This window comes from Eretmochelys imbricata, chromosome 2 (assembly GCF_965152235.1).
Source record: "Eretmochelys imbricata isolate rEreImb1 chromosome 2, rEreImb1.hap1, whole genome shotgun sequence".
NCBI lineage: Eukaryota > Metazoa > Chordata > Testudines > Cheloniidae > Eretmochelys > Eretmochelys imbricata.
This window is the reverse complement of record NC_135573.1, coordinates 267628644-267653927: the sequence shown is the minus strand read 5'-3', so window position 1 is coordinate 267653927 and position 25284 is coordinate 267628644. Positions and strand designations below refer to the sequence as shown.

The 25284-nt window shown below is 52.7% G+C and overlaps 1 protein-coding gene across 1 annotated transcript in view; it reads right to left on the bottom strand.

Moving 5' to 3' along the window:
• Nucleotides 1–5421: 5421 nt before the first annotated feature.
• The window catches only part of LOC144260219 (uncharacterized), a 143273-nt gene continuing 123410 nt past the window's right edge, over nt 5422–25284 (bottom strand). The window contains exons 7-8 of the mRNA XM_077808775.1: nt 23473–24199; nt 5422–6100 (exon numbers count right to left, since the gene is read on the bottom strand). Of these exons, the coding sequence (XP_077664901.1) occupies nt 5422–6100; nt 23473–24199 (1406 nt within the window). The remainder of the gene's footprint in view (nt 6101–23472; nt 24200–25284) is intronic.

Genomic DNA, 25284 nt, shown 5'->3' with positions numbered 1-25284 from the left:
ACATGGCTCTGGGAAGGAGGATAAAGGAGTTTGAGGCGCAAGTGGTGTTCTCGTCCATCCTCCCCGTGGAAGGAAAAGGCCGGGGTAGGGATCGTCGAATCGTGGAAGTCAATGAATGGCTACGCAGGTGGTGTCGGAGAGAAGGCTTTGGATTCTTCGACCATGGGATGGTGTTCCAAGAAGGAGGAGTGCTAGGCAGAGACGGGCTCCACTTAACGAAGAGAGGGAAGAGCATCTTCGCGAGCAGGCTGGCTAACCTAGTGAGGGCTTTAAACTAGGTTCACTGGGGGAAGGAGACCAAAGCTCTGAGGTAAGTGGGGAAGCGGGATACCGGAAGGAAGCACGAGCAGGAGCGTGTAAGAGGGGAGGGCTCCTGCCTCATACTGAGAACAAGGGACGATCAGCGGGTTATCTCAAGTGCCTATACACAAATGTAAGAAGCCTGGGAAACAAGCAGGGAGAACTGGAAGTCCTGGCAAAGTCAGGGAATTATGATGTGATTGGAATAACGGAGACTTGGTGGGATAACTCGCATGACTGGAGTACTGTCATGGATGGGTATAAACTGTTCAGGAAGGACAGGGAGGCCAGAAAAGGTGGGGGAGTTGCACTGTATGTAAGGGAGCAGTATGACTGCTCAGAGCTCCGGTACGAAACTGCAGAAAAACCTGAGAGTCTCTGGATTAAGTTTAGAAGTGTGAGCAACAAGGGTGATGTCGTGATGGGAGTCTGCTATAGACCACTGGACCAGGGGGATGAGGTGGACGAGGCTTTCTTCCGGCAAGTCGCAGAAGCTACTAGATCGCAGGCCCTGGTTCTCATGGGTGACTTCAGTCATCCTGATATCGGCTGGGAGAGCAATACAGCGGTGCACAGACAATCCAGGAAGTTTTTGGAAAATGTAGGGGACAATTTCCTGGTGCAAGTGCTGGAGGAGCCAACTAGGGGCGGAGCTCTTCTTGACCTGCTGCTCACAAACAGCGAAGAAACAGTAGGGGAAGCAAAAGTGGATGGGAACCTGGGAGGCAGTGACCATGAGATAGTCGAGTTCAGGATCCTGACACAAGGAAGAAAGGAAAGCAGCAGAATACGGACCCTGGACTTCAGAAAAGCAGACTATGACTCCCTCAGGGAACTGATGGGCAGGATCCCCTGGGAGAATAACATGAGGGGGAAAGGAGTCCAGGAGAGCTGGCTGTATTTTAAAGAATCCTTATTGTGGTTACAGGGACAAACCATCCCAATGTGTAGAAAGAATAGTAAATATGGCAGGCGACCAGCTTGGCTTAACAGTGAAATCCTTGCTGAACTTAAACACAAAGAAGAAGCTTACAAGAAGTGGAAGATTGGACAAATGTCCAGGGATAAGTATATAAATATTGCTTGGGCATGTAGGAATGGAATCAGGAAGGCTAAATCACACCTGGAGTTGCAGCTAGCGAGGGATGTTAAGAGTAACAAGAAGGGTTTCTTCAGGTATGTTGGCAATAAGAAGAAAGCCAAGGAAAGTGTAGGCCCCTTACTAAATGAGGGAGGCAACCTAGTGACAGAGGATGTGGAAAAAGCTAATGTACTCAATGCTTTTTTTGCCTCTGTCTTCACGAACAAGGTCAGCTCCCAGACTACTGCACTGGGCAGCACAGCATGGGGAGGAGGTGGCCAGCCCTCTGTGAAGGAAGAAGTGGTTCGGGACTATTTAGAAAAACTGGACATACACAAGTCCATGGGGCCGGATGCGTTGCATCCGAGAGTGCTAAAGGAGTTGGCGGATGTGATTGCGGAGCCATTGGCCATTATCTTTGAAAACTCATGGCGATTGGGGGAAGTCCCAGAAGATTGGAAAAAGGCTAACGTAGTGCCCATCTTTAAAAAAGGGAAGAAGGATGATCCTGGGAACTACAGGCCGGTCACCCTCACCTCAGTCCCCGGAAAAATCATGGAGCATGTCCTCAAGGAATCAATTCTGAAGCACTTAGAGGAGAGGAAAGTGATCAGGAACAGTCAGCATGGATTCACCAAGGGAAAGTCATGCCTGACTAATCTAATTGCCTTCTATGATGAGATAACTGGTTTTGTGGATGAAGGGAAAGCAGTGGACGTGTTATTCCTCGACTTTAGCAAAGCTTTTGACACAGTCTCCCACAGTATTCTTGTCAGCAAGTTAAAGAAGTATGGGCTGGATGAATGGACTATAAGGTGGATAGAAAGTTGGCTAGATTGTCGGGCTCAACGGGTAGTGATCAGTGGATCCATGTCTAGTTGGCAGCCGGTAACTAGCGGAGTGCCCCAAGGGTCGGTCCTGGGGCCGGTTTTGTTCAATATCTTCATTAATGATCTGGAGGATGGTGTGGACTGCACCCTCAGCAAGTTTGCGGATGACACTAAACTGGGAGGAGTGGTAGATACGTTGGAGGGTAGGGATAGGATACAGAGGGACCTAGACAGATTGGAGGATTGGGCCAAAAGAAATCTGATGAGGTTCAACAAGCACAAGTGCAGAGTCCTGCACTTAGGACGGAAGAATCCCATGCACCGCTACAGACTAGGGACCGAATGGCTAGGCAGCAGTTCTGCAGAAAAGGACCTAGGGGTGACAGTGGACGAGAAGCTGGATATGAGTCGACAGTGTGCCCTTGTTGCCAAGAAGGCCAATGGCATTTTGGGGTGTATAAGTAGGGGCATTGCCAGCAGATCGAGGGATGTGATTGTTCCCCTCTATTGGTGAGGCCTCATCTGGAGTACTGTGTCCAGTTTTGGGCCCCACACTACAAGAAGGATGTGGAAAAATTGGAGAGAGTCCAGCGAAGGGCAACAAAAATGATTAGGGGACTGGAATACATGAGTTATGAGGAGAGGCTGAGGGAACTGGGATTGTTTAGTCTACGGAAGAGAAGAATGAGGGGGGATTTCATAGCTGCTTTTAACTACCTGAAAGGTGGATCCAAAGAAGATGGATCTAGACTATTCTCAGTGATAGCAGATGACAGGACAAGGAGTAATGGTCTCAAGTTGCAGTGGGGGAGGTTTAGGTTGGATATTAGGAAAAAATTTTTCACTAGGAGGGTGGTGAAACACTGGAATGCGTTACCTAGGGAGGTGGTGGAATCCCCTTCCTTAGAAGTTTTTAAGGTCAGGCTTGACAAAGCCCTGGCTGGGATGATTTAGTTGGGATTGGTCCTGCTCTGGGCAGGGGGTTGGACTAGATGGCCTCCAGAGGTCCCTTCCAACTCTGTTATTCTATGATTCTATGAAAAGGGGAACAAACGGGACCAGGGAATAAGATATCAGTCAGACAAATTTCGATACTGGAACAAACTATTAAACAATCTGTTTGTAAGCATGGGGAGGATACCAGTTACAAGGAATAGTCAGCATGGATTTATCAAGAACAAAACATGCCAAACCAACCTAATTTCCTTCTTTGACAGTGTTACTGGCCTAGTGGAGGGGGGAAGCAGTAGATGTGATATACCTTGATGTTAGTAAGGCTTTTGACACAGTCCTACTTGACATTCTCATATGCAAACTAGGGAAATGTGATCTAGATGAAATTACTATAAGGTGGGTGAACAACTGGTTAAAAGACTGTACTCAAAGAGCAGTTATCAATGACTCACTATTAAACTGAGAGGACGGATCTAGTGCGGTCCCACAGGGGTTCCACAGTGGTTCTGATGCTATTCAATATTGTCATTAATGACTTGGATAATGGAGTGGAGAGTATATAAAATATAAAATATGCAAATGACACCAAGCTGGGAGGGGTTGCAAGCACTTTGGAGAAGAGGATCAGAATTCAAAACTGGCCTTGATAAATTGGAAAATTGGTCTGAATTCAACAAGATGAAATTCAATACAGACAAGTGTAAAGTACTTCACTTAGGAAAAATCAAAAGCACAGCTATAAAATGGGGAATAACTGGCGAGGTGAGAAGGAGCTGGGGGTTACAGGGGATCACACATTGACTATAAGTCAACAATATAACACAGCTGCAAAAAGGCTAATGTCATTCTGGGGTGTATTAACAGGAGTGTCATAGGTAAGACACAGGAGGTCATTTTCCCACTCTGCTTGGCGCAGGTGAGGCCTCAGCTGGAGAACTGCATCCAATTCTGGGTCCCACACTTTAGGAAAGATGTGGACAAATAGGAGAGTCAAGAGGAGAGCAACAAAAATGATAAAGGGTTTAGAAACGTGCCCTATGAGGAAAGGTTAACAAACTGGGCATGTTTAGTCTTGAGATAATAACACTGACGCAGGGGACCTGATAACAGTCTTCAGATGTGTTAAGGGCTGTTATAAAGAGGACAGTGTTCGATTGTTCTCTGTGCCCGCTGAAGGTAGGACAAGAAGTCATGGGTTTAATCTGCAGCAAGGGAGATTTAGGTTTGATATTAGGAAAATCTTTCTAACTATAAAGACAGTTAAGCTCTGCTGTGGGCATCCAACGGGGGTTGGTTTTTAAAAACAGGTTGGACAAACACCTGCCAAGGATGGTCCTGCCACAGCACCGCTGGGGACTGGACTTGATGACTTCTCGAGGTCCCTTCCAGCCCCACATTCCTAGGATTATAAACCAACAGCCTGGGAAGTACGGCAAAAAGCAAATGAACTGGTAACTGGTTCCAATTTTTTTTCCAACTTTCTTTTAATTGATATTCAGGCAACTGCCAACAATGAACAAAGCGCCACCAGGGAGTGGCTCAAACCTGATATACAATCCTAGGTGAAAACAGGCATCCCTCATATAAGAAAGAGAAACATGCTCCTGCTCTCACTGCTCTGGTTGTGTGGATAGGGTTAAGACACCCCCCACCCATACTGGGAGATGGCTGAATTCATATTATTCATTTGGACTGAGGTCAAAACATGCCTTTATACCAGGTAACCTTGGTGCAGGGCAATGGGAAAATCCAGCCACCACGCAAGAGTAAACAGAGGGAATGTTAGAGCTAGTCTGTAAAATGAACTGGGAAGAAACAGCCATTGAAATACTAGAGGCTGACAGAGCCATTCTCAGCTCAGACCCCTGCAGCATCCACACCATGCCCAAGAGGGTCTGTTGCTGGCAGTCCTGGCTGACACTTGCCCTTCCCCCACATCCCCAGAACCACTTTTGGATTGACCCACAAAATAGGCATCTACCTACATCCCCCATCTCCCCTCCCAGCTCCCGCTATTGTTCCATGTCTTTTCAGAGTAGAAAAGTCAAACTCCCCAGTTTCAAAAGTCAAACTCCCTGGACTGATATTCCCTGTAACCGCCCTGTACTAAACTACAAGCTATAAACTTCTAACACACAAAGAAACTGGCAAAAGTCCCTCATGCAGTCAGTGCTCCCTGGTCAGCTGCAGAAAGGATTGGGCAATGCAGACTCTGCGGTCCAGGGACTCCCTGCGATGCGGGAGGCTGTCCCGTTTCTAGGGGCTGAGCCGTGGGTGGGTTGCCTGGTGTCGTACCAGAGCATGCTTGAGCCGGAAGCTTTTCCCGCATTCAAGACAGGGGTGGGGCCTCTCTCCTGTGTGGACACTCTGATGTCTGTTCAGATCCTTCTTCTGCCGGAAGCTCTTCTCACAGTGGCTGCAGGCAAAGGGGCTTTCTCCCGTGTGGATCCTCCCATGTCGCAGAAGATCCTGCCTCTTGCGGAAACTTTTCCCACACTCCTTGCAGGTGTGGGGCCTGGTGCCCGTGTGCACCTTCCGGTGGGCATTGAGGTTCGATACGTGGTTGAAGCATTTCCCGCACTCAGTGCAGGGGTAAGGTCGCTCTCCTGTGTGGGTGCGCTGGTGCTTTCTGAGGTCTTGGCTCTGCTTGAAGCATTTCTCACAGGTCCCACAGGGGTAGGGCCTCTCCGCCGCATGGGTTCTCTGGTGCGCGGTGAGATGCGCCAGCTGGCTAAATCGCTTCTCGCACTGGGAGCACAGGAAGGGTCGCTCTCCCGTGTGGGTTCTCTGGTGGCTCATAAGCTCCTGTCTCAGGCAAAAGCTTTTCCCGCAGTCCATGCAAGGAAAGGGCCGATCCCCCGCGTGCGTCTTCTGGTGTCTCGTAAGCCCTGCCATTTGGCTGAAGCTTCTCCTGCAGTCCAGGCAGCTGTAGAATCTGTCTCCGGTATGAACTCCCTGGTGTCTGGCCAGATCCTTCTTCCGCAGGAAGCATTTCCCACATTTCCAACATTCATGCGGCTTCTTCTGACCATAAAACCTGCCCAGACTTTGAAAGAAGATCTTCCCCTTCAAGCTCTGCTCACAGGCCGAGCAACTGGGCACCTTTCCACAGGCCTTGGCTCCTACCTCTGAAGAGGACTCCACGTGCTTCCTGGAGCCCTTTTCGCTCTCCCTTGGACTGTCCGGCCCCTTCTCTGCTGGGATTCTCTTGGGTGTTTGCAACCTGCGCCGCCTCTTGTAGGTTCTTCCCTGGCTTGGGCTCTGGAAAACTGTCTCTTCACCACCTCCCAGTGGGATTGTTTGCGGCTCCAGGGTCTCAGACCCTTCCTCCAGGTGCTGCTCCTCAGCTCCGTTCATGTTCCCTCTGCTGTATTTCCCAGGGGCGGTTTTCTCTCACCCCCCCTCCTTTTTCACCGTCTCTCCTAAGCAGGATGGGAACCCAATAAGACAGCGTGAACCAAACTCCCACAGCCAATGCAAGAGGAAGAAAATTCTTCTAATAAAAAGAGTTAAAAAAACACCAACACAACCGCCTGGAAGTGACCTCCTGGGTAGCTGGGTGGGAGACAACGGGTAACAGAAACTAGCGGACACCTTCAATTGCAAGGGTGTCAGGGCACTTTGCAATAGAAAGGAAGACTCAGAATCTGGGCTGAGCAAAGTAAGCAGAAGATCGCTGTGGTGCGGTGAGACAGCTGGAGACCCAGCTGCACCAGCCCAGCGAAGGCCCGGTTCTTTCAATCCCTCGACACCAGGGAGAAGGGTACCTTGGAAATTCTAGTAATAAAATCAGGAGTAACAACAATCGGTTCTCACCCTGGGCTGGGGAGCTGAGCACTAGTTTAAAGAGAACAGATTTAAATTTCCCAGGACAGCAGCACAACAGACCCTGCTGCACAGTTTGACTCACCTGGATCTCCTAGCAGAAAACCCAAGGAAAGACTTACGGACCCGGAAACACTAAGGGGAGATCAGAAGTTTGCAGAGTACCCTGGGAGTTACCAAGTTAGAACAGGAATCTGGAAAGAAAAAGGCTTTGGTAAGACAAATACTTCATCTGAGCTTCCTGCCCCATCACACCATAGCCCCAAACCCCAGGAGGGGCTGCAGGCTTAGAGGGGAGCCTTCCTGCTCACAAGCTGTGGAAAAGCTGCTGCATTTGAGGGAGAAGATCTCATGCAGTTCTATGGACGGCTGTGGAGATGAACAGAGTGAGGGGGCTAAGCAGGTAACTTACCCATAATTTCACCAGTATGACGAAGCTCCAGAATTCAGCCCAAGAAAAGAGACTGAGTTAGCCAGACTTGGTGAAAGCCTATGTCTTGGGATTTGGGACCATCCACAAACCAGAACCAGTCAGGGCCAAGCCAAGAGCAAGGAGCGGGAAAGAGAAATCCCAAACCGAGCTCCCATAACGGAGGCACTGAGAAAGCTTGTGTGTCCGGCATATCCAAATGACAGCACAGACACCCAGAATACACTGGCAAGGGCCCGTCAAAGGCACCTCAGTAGATACAGGACTATTAAGTGCACCTGCCTCATCAGGGAACAGTTTTAGAGCAGAGAGGGGTGAATCTGTGAGCTCAGTTAATGACAGGACATCCCCGAGTAACAGGAAGTTGCTGGTGAATTGGGACGGCCCAGCACGGGAGGAATGATTAGCGACTGATGGGAAGACAGGAAAGTACAAGGTTCCCTGAAAAAAGAAAAGGAGGACTTGTGGTTCCTTGAAGATTCCCAGTAGAGGCGCAGTGCTGTGCCCTGTTACAGTCTCTCCATCTGATGAGGGCTCGGAGTGGGGAGAAGGAACTGGGAAGCTGAGAGTCTGAGTGTCTGGGGGCCCCGGGTCGCAGCGATTTTCAATGTATTTTTAGCAGATTTTTGACAAAAATGCCTGTTAAACTTTTCCCTGGCAGTCATAGGTGCTGAAACTAGGGGAGCTGGGGGTACTGCCACACCCCCTGGCTTGAAGTGGTTTCCACAATATTCCAGGTTTACAGTTTGGTTCAATGTCTCTTAGCACCCCCACTATAAAGATTGTTCCAGCAGAAGGGAGCTCCTGTGTGACCCAGAACAAACAGTGATTTAAACAAGCCAAGCCATTAGGCAGTTGCTTAAATCAGCAGCTCAGTGAACTGAGAAGTTTCAAACCATCCCTAGAGAACCTCCCTTAAAGCAGTGGTTTTCAAACTTTTTTTCTGGCGACCCAGTTGAAGAAAATTTTGATGCCCACGACCCAATGGAGCTGGGGATGAGGGGTTTGGGGTGTGGGAGGGGCTCAGGGCTGGGGCAGAGGGTTGGGGTGCAGGGCTGAGGGCTGCAGGGTGGGGCCAGGAATGAGGGGTTCAGGGTGTGGTCGGGGGCTCTGGGCTGGGGGTTGGGATGCGGGAGGGGGTCAGGGCTCTGTGCTCGGGGTGCAGGCTCTGGGGTGGGGCTGGGGCAGGGGGTTGGCGTGCAGGAGGGGGTCAGGGCTCTGGGCTGGAGGTGCAGGCTTTGGGGTAGGGCTGGGGATGAAGGGTTTGGGGGGCAGGGAGGGACTCTGGGTTTGGGGGGGTCTCAGGGCTGGGGCAGTGGATTGGGGCGCAGGGTTGGGATGAGGCCTTACCTGGGACGGCTCCCAGTCAGCGGCGCAGCGGGGGTGTTAAGGCAGGCTTTCTGCCTGTACTGGCACCGCGGACCATGCTGCGCCCCGGCTCCTAGGCGGATTTTCAACGGCCCGGTTGGCAGTGCTGACCAGAGCCACCGCGACCCAGTGCCTGCCATCCCGTGACCCAGTACTGGGTCACGACCCACAGTTTGAAAACCACCTCCTTAAAGTGACTCAGAGCGGCCTGATTTTCACTGGCTGCTGCTGGGCCCTGAAGTCTCCATCCTGTCAGCCTCCAGCTGTGGAGAAGAGGGTGAATCCTCACTGAGGCCCCAACTCCGCTAGCAAAACCGCTGCACCCCCGAGATGCAGGGCAGGGGTGGGAATCAGAGCCACTCGTCGCCCCAGTCCATGCAGGCCAGGCCATGTAGGGTTTAAAGCACATCAGGGCTCAAGAGTCTGGGACAATGACTGTTCTGGCCATTGCAATCCTCTCCCCACTGGAGCCCGCAATAGCCCCTGTCCTGGCTGAAGATGCAGCCCCAGTGAGCCCTGGCAGCCCCCACCCTGCCTGAAGAGACTGGCCTGGCCAGGGCGGTTTCCAGGAGCCCCTCAGGAGATCCCCGTTCCTGCTGATCTCTGACCCGAGTGAATACACAGATGGGGCCCTGAACTCGGGGTCGAGCGCAGCTCGTGCTCACTCTCCTGACGGAAAAGCGGAAGGCCGCACCCAGCCCAGCAGCTCGAAGCTGGCAGCTGCAGCAACAGAGGAGAAATCTCCCTCGAAAGTCCTGCTCCCGCACCGCGGCCCCACCGTGGCCATTTCACAGCAGCCTCCGCTGGGCCTGGGAAGATGGCGGCTGCCTGCCGAGTTCTGCAGTGGCAGGGAAGTCAGGCTGCCCTCCCTGAAGATGGCCACCCCCAGCCAGGAGGCAGGGAAGGGGCACTGTGAGTGCAGGCAAATCTGGGGAGGACACGACAGCAGCCCGGTGAATATGGGGTGGGGCAGGGACGGGCACTGCAAACGTCGACATATGTATTCAAGCAGCTTTACACACTCGCACTGACCGGCACACAGGGGATCGGCCTTACACACACACAGGACCAGCCTTACACACACATACAGCCCTGCACACGTGGGACCAGCCTTGCACACTCACACAGACCTGCACAGGATCAGCTTTACACATTGGCACTGCCCTGCACACACGGATCAGCCTTACACACTCACACTCCCCTGCACACAAGACTAGCCTCACACACACAGCCCGGCACACCCAGGACCAGCCTTACACACTCACACTGCTCCGCACCCACAGGATCAGCCTTACACACACAGCCCGGCACACCCAGGACCAGCCTTACACACTCACACTGCTCTGCACCCACTGGATCAGCCTTACACACTCACACTCCTCTTCACACACGGGATCAGCCTTATACACACACAGGCCGGCACACACAAGACTAGCCTCACACACATAGGATCAGCCTTACACACACAGCCCGGCACACCCAGAACCAGCCTTACACACCGGCACTGCCCTGCACGCAGGCCCGCTGAGCCCCTCACCCCACAGCCCCACTCACTCGCTGCGGGAGCCACGCCGGGGCTGAGCCCACACGTCAGCCGGAGGCCGCGGCTGCAGGCCCAGTCGGTGCCCCTCTCTCTGCCCCTCGGGGCCGGGCGGCGGGAGGGGACAGCGGGCAGAGCCAGCAGCTGCCTGCCGGTCGGGGGGCCCTGACTGCCAGCCCTGGGCCCTGAGCACTGACCCCTAATGGAGAGAGGGAAGCGCCGGGCCAGCAGAGACGCTCTGGGGCTGAGCTGCCAAACCCCGGCTGCTGCTGCCCCCGGGCGCGTAGCCCTCCCCGCTCTGCCTATGGTCCTGACGCCCACTTCAGCCAGCTGCTCTTCTAGGAGGGGGCACGTGCCTCGGGCAGGAACGGGCGCGGCCGCCGTGTTAATACGCCGGCCCTGCTCCCACACCACGCCTCTGGGTGCTGCCACAGAGTCAGTAACGAAGGGGCCAGTGCCTGGCAGGGGGTGGGGGGCACCCCTCTGCAGGGTGCAGGAAGCCTGCGGAGACCAGGTCTCGTAGGGAAAAGCCCCTGTTTCTATGCTGTCACACAAAGGCCCATGTTAGAGAGGGGAAAGGCCCAGGGAACATCCTGGGGGGTGCGTGGCAGACCCCCAAGCCTCCCCCGTTATGTGACTGTTACACACCCCACATGCAGAATGGACCCGGCTCCCCCAGCCAGGCCCCCAAGCTCACAGCAGGGCAGAACCCACTTCTCTGCTCGCTGATGCTTCTGCAGCAGCTTTGAATGAACTTCCCCCAGAGGCATTTCCTGCATCCAGTGTGGGAACAAAACCCCAGATCACCCTGCCTTTGTGCCGGGAACACAGACCTGGGGAAGGGGGGAAGCTGGAGACTCAGGCAGCTGGGGAGAGTCTGCATCGAGCCCGGCAGAGCTTGATCTCCAGGCTCCGGCCATGCAGGGCTTGCCTGTGCATGTCTACCTGTTCTGGGAAGCACCCCTCCAGCTGCGGTGTAGACAGACCCTTAGGGCTTGGGGGCTGCCCCGAAGGAGCAGATCGGAATCAAATGGAGGTTCGGGATCACACTGGGCTCTTCACAGCTCAGCCAGAGCTCAGTGACAGAAGGAAAATCGCTATTTACCCAGCAAGAGCAGTGTCCCATAGTTCTCCAGCATCACATCCCGGTACAGCTCCTTCTGCCAGTATCTCCCACTCCTCCTGGGAAAATCACCCGGCCCTGCAAACACAAGCGTTCCTCGCTCAGCCCCTGCTGCTCCCACCTCCCGCCACCCCAGACTCAGCAGGAAAAGGGCTCTGTGTGTGTGTCTCGCAGCAATCACACAGCCCAGCAGGGCTAGCCTGGGGGCTTATCCACTCCCTGCAAACAGCCACCTGACCTGGGGCCGCTGCAGCCCTGGGTCCAAGCTGTAACCACGCAGTCAGGAGCCCAGCTCGTTCCCGCCAAGGCTGCGCGCACAGTAGGGTTACCATACGTCCGTATTTTCCCGGACATATAAGGCTTTTTGGTTCTTAAATCACCATCCGGGAGGAATTTTTAAATGTCTAAAAACGTCCGGGATTTTGCCATTATTATTTTTCCCCAAAGAAGAGTTGATCCCAAGAAAGAGAGTGAATGTTGATCACTCGAGAGAGTGTCTGCTTTTCCCCCCTAGCTCCCAGCGCTTGTGCCGCATAACAGCTGTTTTGCACGGCAGGGAAGGAGGGGACAGGAGGGGGAATGCGGCGCACTCAGGGAAGGAGGCAGGGCCAGGGCAGGGATTTGGGGAAGGGGTTCAATGGGGCAGGGAGGGGGCGCAGTTGGGGCAGGGACTTTGGGGAAGGGGTTGGAATGGGGGCAGGGAAGGGGTGGAGTTGGGGTGGGGCTGGAGGTGGGGGGGGCATGAGCAAATCCCCCCCGTGGAGTGTCCTCTTTTTTGAACGTTCAGATATGGTAACCCTAGCGCAGAGTTTCCCTTTCCTGGCAGGCGAGGCTCAGACCGGCTCTACAAAGACAAGCCAGGGCAGGGGATTTACTCCAGCAGGTTGCTGCTCAAACCTTCCAGAGAGGAGGGGGGACCTGGTCAAAATAGAACAACGGGGAATCGCCCCCGCCCGTGTCACTGAGAGCAGCAAACCGCGTCAGAGAGGAGACATTTGCAGAGGCTCCATTACTTTCCCTAGTGATGGGGTTGGCCCCTTTGCCTCACTCAGCTCAGGCGGCGAGTGTGGATGGGTTAGTGCCCCTCCCCCAGTTCCCTGCACTCGCTCAGGCCCGTGGGGTTTGGGCTCCCCACTCTGTGGGAGACATTAAACAGCAGCAAACAGCCTTTGCCCCTCTGCTCCTCCCACCCCCAGGGCACCAGAAGGGTCACTAAGAGACTCCCCCATGGAGCACCATCTCCCCTCCACGCAGGCCCGAGTGGTGAGGGTCACAGCTTTCCCCCTCCCGCACCCCGCCCCGCACATCCCCCAGAGAGACACCTAGCCCCGTGACTGCTTAATGCAGGGGTCTCTGGAGAGGGGCTAAGGGCCCCAGAGCCAGCGAGAAAAGCCCCTCTGGGGAAAGTTACAGGAAAAACCCTTTAAAGAAAGGCTACTCTGAAGAGTCAAAGGTCAGGGCCCTGAGGGGGGGCACACCCCCACACTTCCTCGCAGGCCTAACACAGAGCTCCCCTCGGCCAGGCCAGACGCCGAATCCTGCCCCTGCCTGGCAGTGCCCGGCTTGGCGTTTCTGGCAGGGCAGGCCATTAACCCCTTCCTGCCCTGGAGCTCGCACACCCCAGGGCACCCCTCCTAACCTTGCGACACAGGTGGAGGGCTCCTTCCCTCACTCCTGCCCCTTGCATCGTCTCCCTCCCCCCTGTATCCCACAGCCTCCCTGTCCGACACCCCGTTCACCACCTCCCCAGCTTGCATTGCTTCTTGCCAGCTCAGGGTGCAGCCAGGCTTCAGTCATGCTAGAAAGTGTGGGAGCCTGGGGCCATCTTTACTGGGGCAAATATCTCATCCCACTGCAGAGACCGAAGAGAAGTGGCAATCATCTTAACCAAGGGCAAGCTGCAGCTTCGCTCCCATTGAGAACAATGGGAGATGGTGGCCATTTTGCATAAGGGCAAAAGTTGTCTAGATTCTGCCAGACAGTGAGCTAGGCTCTCTGTGGGCCTCCTCTCCCACCCGCCATGGATGGAGGCGAAGCCTCATCTCCCAAGCCTTGGGAACAATCCTGCATTGATCCTAGAGCCTAACAGGATTCGGGGCTTTTCCCCCATGGGAGTAGTCTGCCTCCTTCCCATGTCACTTCCCTTTCCCCCAGGGAGGGAAACCCCAGCCCCACCTCGCACTGGGGGAGTCCTGGCTCAAGGGCTCTATCATCCTGCCTGTAGTGCCTCGGAGCAGGAGCCCACTGTGCCAGGCACCGACCAGGCTGAACACAAAGTCAGTCCCTGCCGCGCCGGGCTCAGGCTCCTGCTAGGAAAGCACACGAAACGTAAGTAGGGGTGATCTGCTTTGCCACTGATGCGTATTGTATAGGTGGTGAGTGAGACATTTTAAGGCCAGAAGGGGCTATTAGAACATGTAGTTTTATCTGCATGGCACAGGCTAGAGAATTTCACCCAGTTACCCCTGTATGGTCTATTTCTCTGTCTAACATATTCCCCAGTCCTATGAGCCGATACACCTGTGCAGGTGGAATTGCTGGACTAGGGCCTTAGATTGTTAAATTCCTTGAATCTTGGCTTCCCTTCTGTACTGACCTCAAGCGAGAGCCATGCTGTTTGCTCTCAGTAAGTAACGGTGGTGGTTTTAGGAATAAACTCTATTTAAGACTCTTACCGTAGAAAACAAAAAGGTGCAAAAATGGTCAGCCTGTGAAATAAACAAAGTTCGCTGGGTCATCCATTCATTTAAATCTTTTTGACGTTTTCCTTTTTTGAAAACTCAGGCCAAAAGAAACAAACCACAAATGTACAGGGGGAACAGCTCTCATCTGACATACAGTGCCACATATATTGTACCTCAACTTGCCCCGGGCAACACAAGTCCGTGGCTCAAGAATAGATAATAAGAATTACATGCAAAACAAACTGTTAAAAGAACATTTATGGTTGCAAAGTCAAGCACTGAAGTCAGGAAATGCCAAAATGACGGTGTTCCAGCAACCTTAATTCTGTCTCCTCCTCTCTATTGCAGTCAGGCCCTTTCCTTCTCCTCTGTACTAGAAAGGGTCTTGTCCGGTGCTCGTCACCATGGTATCTGAACGCCTCCACGCTGCCTGGGCACCAGCATGTCACTGAGAGCGAGCACAGGGCAGCCTCCCTGCTCTCCCTTCCTTGCCGCTGGGAGGAACAACTCCAGGGAAAGTCCTGCTCAGAGCAGACAGAATCTTGGAAGAATTTAGCTGTCACGCTCTCAAGTCCCAACCGAGCTTGTGCGACATATGGATATTTTGGATGCTTATAACTTGGCCAAGTTTGGGTGGTTTTTCAAGGGAACAGCAAAAGGCATATCCTGTGCCAAATTTCAAGTCTCTGCTCCAAAGTATGAAGGCACTAGAGCGTCTCACTGAAAAGGCTATACGAATATTTTAACATGGGCAAAACTGTCTTTTCCCCTAATCTCATTCTTGGAGATGGCTGAACTGGTTCATCTGAAACTTTCCCCGATTGTTCAGCCTGAGGCAAATACCTGGCACGGAAAAGGTCAGGACCCATGGTTAAAGTTTGGCTAAGTTCCAAGCCCCTGAACATGGAGCCCAATAATGGACAGTGTTTGGCAAGCTGTACTATAGGTCGGGGCAGTCTATTTTTTATCAAGGTCCAAATTTCTTGGTCAAAGTACAGTCAACGTCCAGACTCCAGAGAAAATAATAAAATAAAATAACAAGTAAATAAATATGTGGGGGTCCATTCAAAAGCTTCTGGCGGTCTGGATTTGGCCCACTGTCCACCTATTGACTACCCCTGTTATAGGCAGTGCTACCAGCTCCACCTATAACAACAGCCATTTGTCTTTACAGAAAGACTTAGGATTAAACCAGGTGTCCATCTAGTCTAGGATGCCGGCTCCAAAAGTATCCCGTGCCTTCTGTTTCAGAAGACAATGCAAGAAACCCCCTGGTGGACAATGATAATCTTGTTTCATTTGATTGGATGATTTAGGTTTCTAACATGTCAGGATCCAATGCCAATAATACTATCCATTTCTATGTGGGTGAAGAAAGTACAAAATAGCTTCAATCTTCCACCTCAAAGAGGTGCAGAAGTGTCATTGCAGAGAACGGCGATCATGCAAAAATTAATAGAAACGGACAGAGAAATCATTAGTTTTTACAGTCTATAGATTAGCTGGGAATAGCCATTGAAATAAATAAATACAATAGTGTAAAACACAAAACAAAAGATACCAAGTGGGGAACTCGCAGGCCCTTGCCCACATGACAACTGTGGGTTCTGGAATCATTTCCCAATGCCTTCATCTCACCTGCTCACAACAAATATGGTGGAGCTGTACTCACTCACCAGCTTTTTTCTGCAGCACAACCGTGTGTCACTGTTTGTGCACCGGCACCTAGCACAACCTGTGTGTGTGTACCAGTGCATTCTGGGAAAATCTGGACAGCTATCCCATGGTGCTTCACCAGGGAGATATTCTTTAGTATTATTTGTATTATGGTAATGCCTACAGGCTCCCCATGGTGATCAGGGCACCATTGTTCTAGACACTGTGCAAACATAGTGAGAGTCCTGCCCGGAAGAGCTTACAGTGTAAACAGACAAGACAAAGGGTGGCAAGGGAAAAGAGCTACAGAGCAGTGAATGGATCTGCCCTAGGTCATACAGTGAATCAGTGGCAGAGCCAGGAAGAAACCGCAGGTCTCCTGACTCCCAGTCCAGTGCCCTATCCACCGGACCAAGAGAGCAGGGAGGATATGCACAGAAGCATCTTTCTACCTAGGATTTTATATTGTCCTCATTATAGTATCTCAGTGACTCCCATTGAGAAAAACAGAAAGGGAGGCAATGCATGCTGGAAGAAAAGGAGTACTTGTGGCACCTTAGAGACTAACCAATTTATTTGAGCATGAGCTTTCGTGAGCTACAGCTCACTTCATCGGATGCATACCGTGGAAACTGCAGTAGACATTATATACACAGAGACCATGAAACAATACCTCCTCCCACCCCGCTCTCCTGCTGATAATAGCTTATCTAAAGTGATCATCAAGTTGGGCCATTTCCAGCACAAATCCAGGTTTTCTCACCCTCCGCCCCCCCACACACAAACTCACTCTCCTGCTGGTAATAGCCCATCCAAAGTGACCACTCTCTTCACAATGTGTATGATAATCAAGGTGGGCCATTTCCAGCACAAATCCAGGTTTTCTCACCCCCCCACCCCCCTCCAAAAACCAGTTTGTGTGTGTGGTTTTTGGAGGGGGGTGGGGGGGTGAGAAAACCTGGATTTGTGCTGGAAATGGCCCACCTTGATTATCATACACATTTTAAAGAGAGTGGTCACTTTGGATGGGCTATTACCAGCAGGAGAGTGAGTTTGGGGGTGGGAGGGGCGGAGGGTGAGAAAACCTGGATTTGTGCTGGAAATGGCCCAACTTGATGATCACTTTAGATAAGCTATTACCAGCAGGAGAGTGGGGTGGGAGGGGGTATTGTTTCATGGTCTCTGTGTATATAATGTCTTCTGCAGTTTCCACGGTATGCATCCGATGAAGTGAGCTGTAGCTCACGAAAGCTCATGCTCAAATAAATTGGTTAGTCTCTAAGGTGCCACAAGTCCTCCTTTTCTTTTTGCGAATACAGACTAACATGGCTGTTACTCTGAAACAATGCATGCTGGGACATCCTACTGCGCGGACAACTGGGAGAAAGCAGGCCCAGCTAACTCAGTGACCAGGCACATTACATTGCAAAAGGCTGTCAGCCAGTAACGGGAAGACAACCATACTGTGGCCTTGCCTGACGGCAGGGGCCAATCTCTCCTAGCTGCCATGTCACTGAATTGTATCTGTGGTTAAGTGTGGGCATAAACTATGTTTAGAGCTGACCGTGCCACCAGCTGGTTACACTCCAGCTCCGCGTTCAGAGTTGCATACAATGTTTCAGTCATCTCTCTCTCGAGACCTCTGGAGATCAGCCCGCCAGGGCAAAGACAGCCCGTTATTAATACTTCTAGCCAGCAAAATCTCCTCTCCCTGATCCGCATTCTATCTAAACTATCTGTGGGTTTTACACTGCCATCCATCACTGTAGGATCTGAGCACATTCATGTCCCGCTTCTGTGTGTATATTAAACAATTTATCCTATTTTCTTTCCCAAGACTCCTGTGATTTTCTCAGATTCCTTTTTGCAAAAGAGCCAAAGGAAAACAGCAGCATACATAGATTCATAGAATATCAGAGTTGGAAGGGACCTCAGGAGGTTATCTAGTCCAACCCCCTGCTCAAAGCAGGGCCCATCCCCAATTTTGCCCCAGAACCCCCTAAATGGCTCCCTCAAGGATTGAACTCACAATCTTGGGTTTAGCAGGCCAATGCTCAAACCACTGAGCTATCCCTCCCCCCAATACTGGACTGATATCCAGCCAACTAAATTCCTTACCAATGAGCCACAAGCTGGAGAGCAACACGCTTGCAGAAAAGACTATCAGATATATTCCCGTAGGAATTCACCTGCACATAAAAGAAACTCATGCAGAGTCCTACGTTAGTTGGCACACGGGGGGACGCTGCACAAAATGATCTTGTAATGGCCTTGCGATTTATAATTATAACCTTTGAGGGCATGTTCTCTGCATCACCTTGAAACCAAAAGGGGCAGGTTAAAAGCTGTAAAGCATTAGCAAGAACACACACAAAAATCGTAAATACGGCAGGTCTGGCTGAACCAAAAATACTATTTTTTTTAAAAGTACTCAATGGAACAGCACAGAATTCTCTGTCACTGGAAAATCAGGGCACAATTAAACGGGCTGCTCTAAATCCACATTAATTTGATGTCAAAAACCTCAGTCTGTGTACTATGCTAGTTACCCCCAGCTGGAAAATCCCTTTCTGATTTGAAGCCAAGTACTGTCTGTAGTAGGAAGAGAGCCTGAGAGAGAAGCCCTTGTATCAGAGGCCTGGCCTGAGCTAAAGCAGTGGGCAAAGTTTGCCAATATAAAGCAAAGTTAGCAAACGTCACGCTCTGCCTGATTGCAAATTCACAGCATCTGGCAAGAACAGGGCTGACATTGCAGAAACACACATTCCTAAGACGTGCTAGGCACAAAGTGCTCACGCAAACACACCCCGATAGCAAGTGGTACCAGAACATCCCGATATCAAGGATGGTACAAAAACATCCCCCAAGGATAACAGGAACACACTGACCCCTCCTAAAAGATAAGGTCAGGATGACAGTACATAATAGAGATGTTTTAATTGAACCAACATGTACAAGGTGATGGGTAACAACTAGCCACATCAGGGGCCAGTAACGAACTATAACAGAGGGGCAGTACTAACTTGTTTGTATCAGGGTGTAAAGATGTATCTTAGAGGAGAATCTTTGTCCAGCTGAGGGGGGAATGGAAAGTCCTGCCGCTCACTGAGCTGTGTCCATTGTCACGGGCATAAGCGTCTTAGTATCCTCGTAGAGTCTGCCAGGCGCTATTACCGTGCTCTGTCGACAATGAACCTGGTCTGGTGCCTTCATACCTTAACTGATCTTGTGGTCATTGGGCGCTTCGCTCAAGGTCTGCTGTGCCGGCTGTCTGCGCAGAGCTGGGGCAGCACACAAGGAGAACACACACACGCAGCCGAACATCTAACCACACTGCCACATCCACTACAGATTCTTTCACAGATTCCAAGAACTAAAGGAACCTTTAGGTCAGGGACCGGCAACCTTTGGCACGCCAGGGTAAGGCCCCTGGCGGGCCAGGCCAGTTTGTTTACCTGCTGCTTCCACATGTTCGGCCAATCGCAGCTCCCACTGGCCACGGTTCGTCACTCCAGGCCAGTGGGGGCTGCAGGAACCGGCGCGGGCCAAGGGAGCCTCGTCCTTCATTGGAACACAGCCCAATGGAGTGGTGGAAGGTCAGTGCACAGCGTTTTCCAAGGCTTGGAAAACTGGCAAAGAGTTACCTGTGCATTCCAGGACCGTCTGTGCCTGCAGAACATGTGTTTTCCAATGCTGGCCTTCCTGTTAATCGGCTGCGCACAAGACTGACACCAGAGCATGTAAACGTGTGAATGTTTCTTCACAAAAATCAGCAGCAGAGTTGAAATTCTAGTGCAGCTTTTTGTGTTTTAGGATGGCTCAGGGATATTTTGTAAAGAGTTAAACAAAGGAGTGGGTTTTACACGTACAACTGTTTTTGTTAGTAAAGACACTTGACAAAGATAATAGGTATGTGGGGTCGATTGTGAATCGTTAATGATTAAACATTTACCCGATACAATTTTAATGGTTTAAATGTTTACTTTTTTAGACGCTATTTACATCCCTAATATGGGCAGAGGTCAAGTATTGCTGGCGAGCTCTTTGACTGAGAAACTTTCCACTGGAGCCTGCTGAGTCTCTGGGAATCACAGGGTGTGCTCCAGTTGCATGGGGTGAATCGAACATATTCTGAAGGAGCGTTACATAAAATCTAGGGCACAGCAGTCAATTATTTTTTGTCAAAGTCCAGATTTCTTGGGCAAGGTAGAGTCAAGGTCCAGACTCCAGAGAAAATAATAAACACCCAACAACAATAACGATGATCAGTACAGCAGAACCGCAGAGTTACGAGCCCCTCGGGAAGGGAGGTTGTACGTCACTCTGAAAGGTTCGTCACTCGGAACAAAGCATTAGGGTGGTTCCTTCAAAAGTTTACAACTGAACATTGACTTAATGCCGCTTTGAAACTTTACCGTGCCGAAGAAAAATGCTGCCTTTAGCCATTTTAATTTAAATGAAACAACCACAGAAATAATTTCCTTACCTTGCCAAATCTTTTTTTTAAACTTTCCCTTTATATTTTTAGTAGTTTATGTTTGATGCAGGACCGTACTGTCTTTGCTTTTGTGTATGCGGGGCGGGGGGGGTTAGGGGGGCAGGAGCGATGTCTCTGCTGCTGCCTCATTGCGTACTTCCAGTTCCAAATGCAGTGTGGGGTTGACCAGTCAGTTCATAATTCTGAGGTTCTACTGTAAATAAAAAGATTTCAGGGTCCATTCAAAAGCATCCGCAGGTCAGGATTTGGCCCAAGGTCTGCCTATTGACTACTCCGATCTACGGCATGGGTTGTAAACAGTTTGTCGGGTTCTACTTTTTGTTGTTGCAGAAGCCAGGAAATTGTATTAAACCTGGGCAGCCTCTCACCAACCTTAGACTTTAAGGTCAGAAAGAACCGTTAAGCTCACTCTTGGGAAGATCTCTGTGTCTGGACATCAGTGGCACAAAACAGGCTCCTGGCTGAGCACTGATTCCACCAGGCAACTCATCACATGGAAAGGAGGGGATTGCAACCCACCTAAGGGCTAATTCACAAACGGCCGATGGGAGCTGGGAGCAGTTTTGGAAGGGGGCTGTAGATATTTGGGTTGGGTTCACAGAATTTAAACGTTTAGGGGGAGTTCTCATACTCGTCTAGGAGCAGGAAGTTGCACTGTGGAAACCCAGATGACCACAGAGTGACTGTTCCTTATTCAGACTCTCTCTTCCCCAGCGCTAGATCACCCCGAAATGGCACACTTTACATGGTCAGTAGGGGCACCATAGACATCTCGCCCCATAGGGCCAAGTTCCGCTCTCACGCTGCAGGATGGGGATCTAATGCTAAAGCCAATGGTGAAACTCTGACAGACTTGAACGGGAGCAGCACAGGGTGCCAGCTCTGGAGGAACCCCGCTGACCGCCGTGACATCAGTCTGGATTTACACAGCTAAAATGAAGTCGAAACGGGCTGTAGCGGGGTGGCCGCCCGCTCCTGCCCAGAGGGGTTTAAAACAGCCCTGAGAGAGGGCTGTTGCAGGAGAAAGGCAGCAGGGCTGATTGGGGAAGCAGCCTCAGCTGGGGGCCACGCCCCAACCAGGGTCCAGCTGGCTCTATAAAGGCTGTGAGCCAGAAGCCCAGAGAGAGTCTCTCTCTATCTTGAGAGAGAGATGGGCCTGGCTGCAGAGGCTTAACTAAGTATCTGGAGGGGAGCAGGGCTGGGGATAGGCCAAGGGAGCTGGGGAGCTTCAGCCTAGGAAAGCCCCAGGCTGAAGGCTTGGTAAGGCCTATTAGATACTGGGGTTGCAGGGGACAGCCATGGGTAGCCAGAGGCAGCAGGTCCAAACCCCCTCGTCTGTAATGAGTGGTTTATGCTGCAGTCTGCCCCAGGGAGCGGGGGGCTAGTTGGTGACTGCAGTAGCCTAGGACTGAGGCAAGGTGGGGATAGTGGGGGGGGGTTTCCCCTGGGAGGGGGAGACACAGAGCTGTGGGATACTAAAGGGGCACTGGGGTCCTGGCAGGGACATGGGTGCCAGCAGCAAGGTGAGACACCGGCCGACAGAGGGCGCTCTGGAGGCTGGAATGCTAATTCCCTGAGACAACCAGCAGGAGGCGCCGCCGGTGAGTCTGCGCCCGGTTACAAGGCCCAAGCCAGATGCTGCACCAGATCTGCCTCATTTACGGCTGTTCAGCCCCACTGAAGACAATAGGGTTGGAGCAGTGTAACTGAGGAGATTTTGGCCTGGTGCCTGTCCCTCCAGCTGGCTTTTCTAGAGCAGGGGTTCTCACAACAAATGTTTTGGTGGCCTCGGAGTGCAGCCACCAACTCTTGCTGGCAGCCGCTCTCACAATTTTTCCTAAAATACTTAATTAACTTTAGGAAAAACAAATCAATATAGACAGATACATATCCAGGTCCGTGTGATTCATTTATGTAGGGTTTTTTGCAGACTCAATATTAAAAATAATGTACCGTTGTCTCTATTCTTTACTGGCCCTAAACAAAATAGAAACACAAGGTGCTCTGCAGGTTCTTGTCTTTTTTTTCTTCTTCTTTCTTTTGCTTTTTGGGTTGCTTTTTTTTTTAGACTTGCTACAGAGTCAGTCTGCTGTGAGAAGTGCTAACAACATACAAGTATCACTTCTCACAGCAGACTGACTCAGTCCCGGCAAGCCTGGGGACAAATTAAGCCCAGATGGGGAAGTGGGTATGGAGACCGCGGGGGCCAGGGACAATGGGGCACAGGGGAGGCAGTGGGGGCCAGGGTGACGGAGAGGGTGAACTCGGGGCAGAGCCCGCCATGGCACAGCCAGGGAATGAAGCCTGGAGCCCGACACTTAAGGGCTGATGCCCGACCCCGCTGCTCCCAGGAAGGTGGGGAACTCACTGGCTGCTTGCTCCTCCAGCTTGTGTGTCTCCAGATGGGGGCAGAGCCCAACCACGACTGACAGCCCTGGAGGTGGGGCCAATGCTTTGCGGCGCCCCCGCCCTCCCCCCGATCACTGCTGTGGCCGCAAGAAAAGCCCCTGGTGGCCTCATCTGAGAAACACTAGACTAGAGTCCTTATTACTGCAGTGATCTGCACTGTCTGGGCCAGGCAGCTCCTCCCGGGGCGAGGCCTGGGTCAGCAGGGCGAGTCGCCCATCTGGGGCGAGCCGCTTAAGAAGCAGGGCTAAGCGGTAATGGAGTGAAAGGTCAGGCTTGACAAAACCCTGGCTGGGATGATTTAGTTGGGGATTGGCCCTGCTTTGAGCAGGGGGTTGGACTAGAAGACCTCCTGAGGTCCCTTCCAACCCTGATATTCAATGAAACGTGCCTGGAGCTGGCTGCCAGAGCCTGGGCCACAAAAGCGTAACTTACACTTGCTTGAGATGTCGTGGGGTGGATCAGACCCCGGTGTAAGTGCTATTGAAACCAATGGGATCTCAGTCCTGGAGGTGCTGCCAGACAACATGTCGGCTGGGGTGGCTTGATCTAGCACCCTCTGCTAGTCCCTTTCCCTGCTCCCCCTCCGCTCAGCTTCCTCAGTTAGCACATCCGCTGAGAAGCGAACGGAGCGGCTCCTGACTTGCACTGGCGGGAAGGGGAGCAGAACGCGGCTCACAGCCCAAGTGACGTGGTACCCCGAATTCCTGACGGGCTCACAGCAGCACCCCCATGGTTCATTCCAGGCCGGGCCGGGCCGGGCGGGCCGCTGGGAGCCGCTGCCCCAGGTGGGTCCTTTGGTGGGCAAGGAGGTTGGACACGTTGCTGAAGCTCTTGCCGCACTGGGCGCAGGGGTAGGGGCGCTCGCCCGTGTGTACCCGCTGGTGCTTGGTGAGGTCCTGCTTCTGGCTGAAGCTCTTGTCGCAGTCCGTGCAGGGGTAGGGGCGCTCGCCCGTGTGCACCCGCTGATGCTTGGTCAGGTCGTGCTTCAGGCTGAAGCTCTTGCCGCAGTAGGAGCAGGGGTAGGGGCGCTCGCCCGTGTGCGTTCGCCAGTGCGTGTACAGATTGGAGACCTGGCTGAAGGCCCGGCCACAGTCGCTGCAGAGGTAGGGCTTCTCCCCCGTGTGGACGCGCCGGTGCGTCTTGAGCCGCTGGCTCTGCCCGAAGCTCTTGCCGCAGTCGGCGCAGGCGTAGGGCCGCTCGCCGGTGTGGATGCGCTGGTGGATGGTCAGCTTCTGCTTGTCCTTGAAGCTCTTGTCGCAGCTGGTGCAGGCGAAGGGCCGCTCGCCCGTGTGGATGCGCTGGTGCCGGACGAGCACCTGCTTCAGGGTGAAGCTGCGCCCGCAGATGTTGCAGGCGAAGGGCCGCTCCCCCGTGTGGATGCGCTGGTGCTTGATGAGGTTGGAGACGTGGCTGAAGCTCTTGCTGCAGTCCGTGCAGGGGTAGGGACGCTCCCCCGAGTGGGTTCTCCGGTGCTTGGTGAGATCCCACTTCCTCCGGAAGCCTTTCCCGCACTCCGGGCACTTGTGGGGTTTCTCCTTCTTGGGAGCGCCGCTATCCTGTACATCGGGAGGGGCCGTCCCATTGGCTCTCGGAGCACACGCCGGGCACGGGCTCGGCCCCTCTCCAGTCTCAGGCCCGGACTGCATATTTAGGGAGTTGCTAGAGCACCGGTCACACCCCCACGGGGCCCCCAGCTCACTCTCCGGTCTCTGAGCCCCACATGAGCTCCGGGAGGCTCCTTGCAGCTCAGGGCTCAGGACAGCTCCCTCTTCTGATCGCCGGAGTAACACCCTGTAGGGCTGCAGGGTCTCAGCCCCTTCATCCGGATGCTGCTCCTCAGAACTGCTCCTGACCCTGCCATCTGCTGGGTGGAAAAGAGAATCCAGAGATTATCCCTCAGGGAAGAGAAAACACTAATATTCTGGGACTGAGCACCCCCACACCCCTACTTGCACGACCCTTCTCCCAGGAGGCACCCATAGCTCCTGCAGGAAGTGGAGAAGGGCCTGCGATTTCAGCGGGGAGCAGACAATGGGCCACATCCATGCTGGGGTAACTCCATTAACTCCAATGCAATTACCCCAGCGAGGCGTTGGCTCACTGTGTTCTCATGAACGCAGATTTTCTCTTGTGAATACCCCATAGCTCCCAGTTCTGAACTGCCAGCCCCAGGCAATGGGCATCTCCAGGGCCTCACTCTGCCGCAGCATCTCCCGACAGGCAATTTGTGCCGCATCTCCCAGCATCCGGTGAGTGCAGGAGCCACCAGGAGAAAGTCACCAACACTGCAAAGCGCTGAGGGTACAAGAGCAGGGAAGAGCCCGACCTGCCCCGAGTGGGGAGAGTCCAGCGTGGGCAGACTCAGTGTAGGGGTGACCAGAGGCAGTTTCCCAGGGGCTCTCCTAACAGGCCCACCTGCTCCCAGTCAGGGGATTTAGGGAGAGCGAATCCGGCAAGAGTTTCCCCTAATCTTAACCACCTGAGTATTAAAAATAGCCTCCCCTCAGACCCGGCGGGGGCGTGTCTGACCCTGGACAGCAGCGTCTGTAAGGGACTGAGGGCTTCAGGCCTGTGAGGAGGAAACTG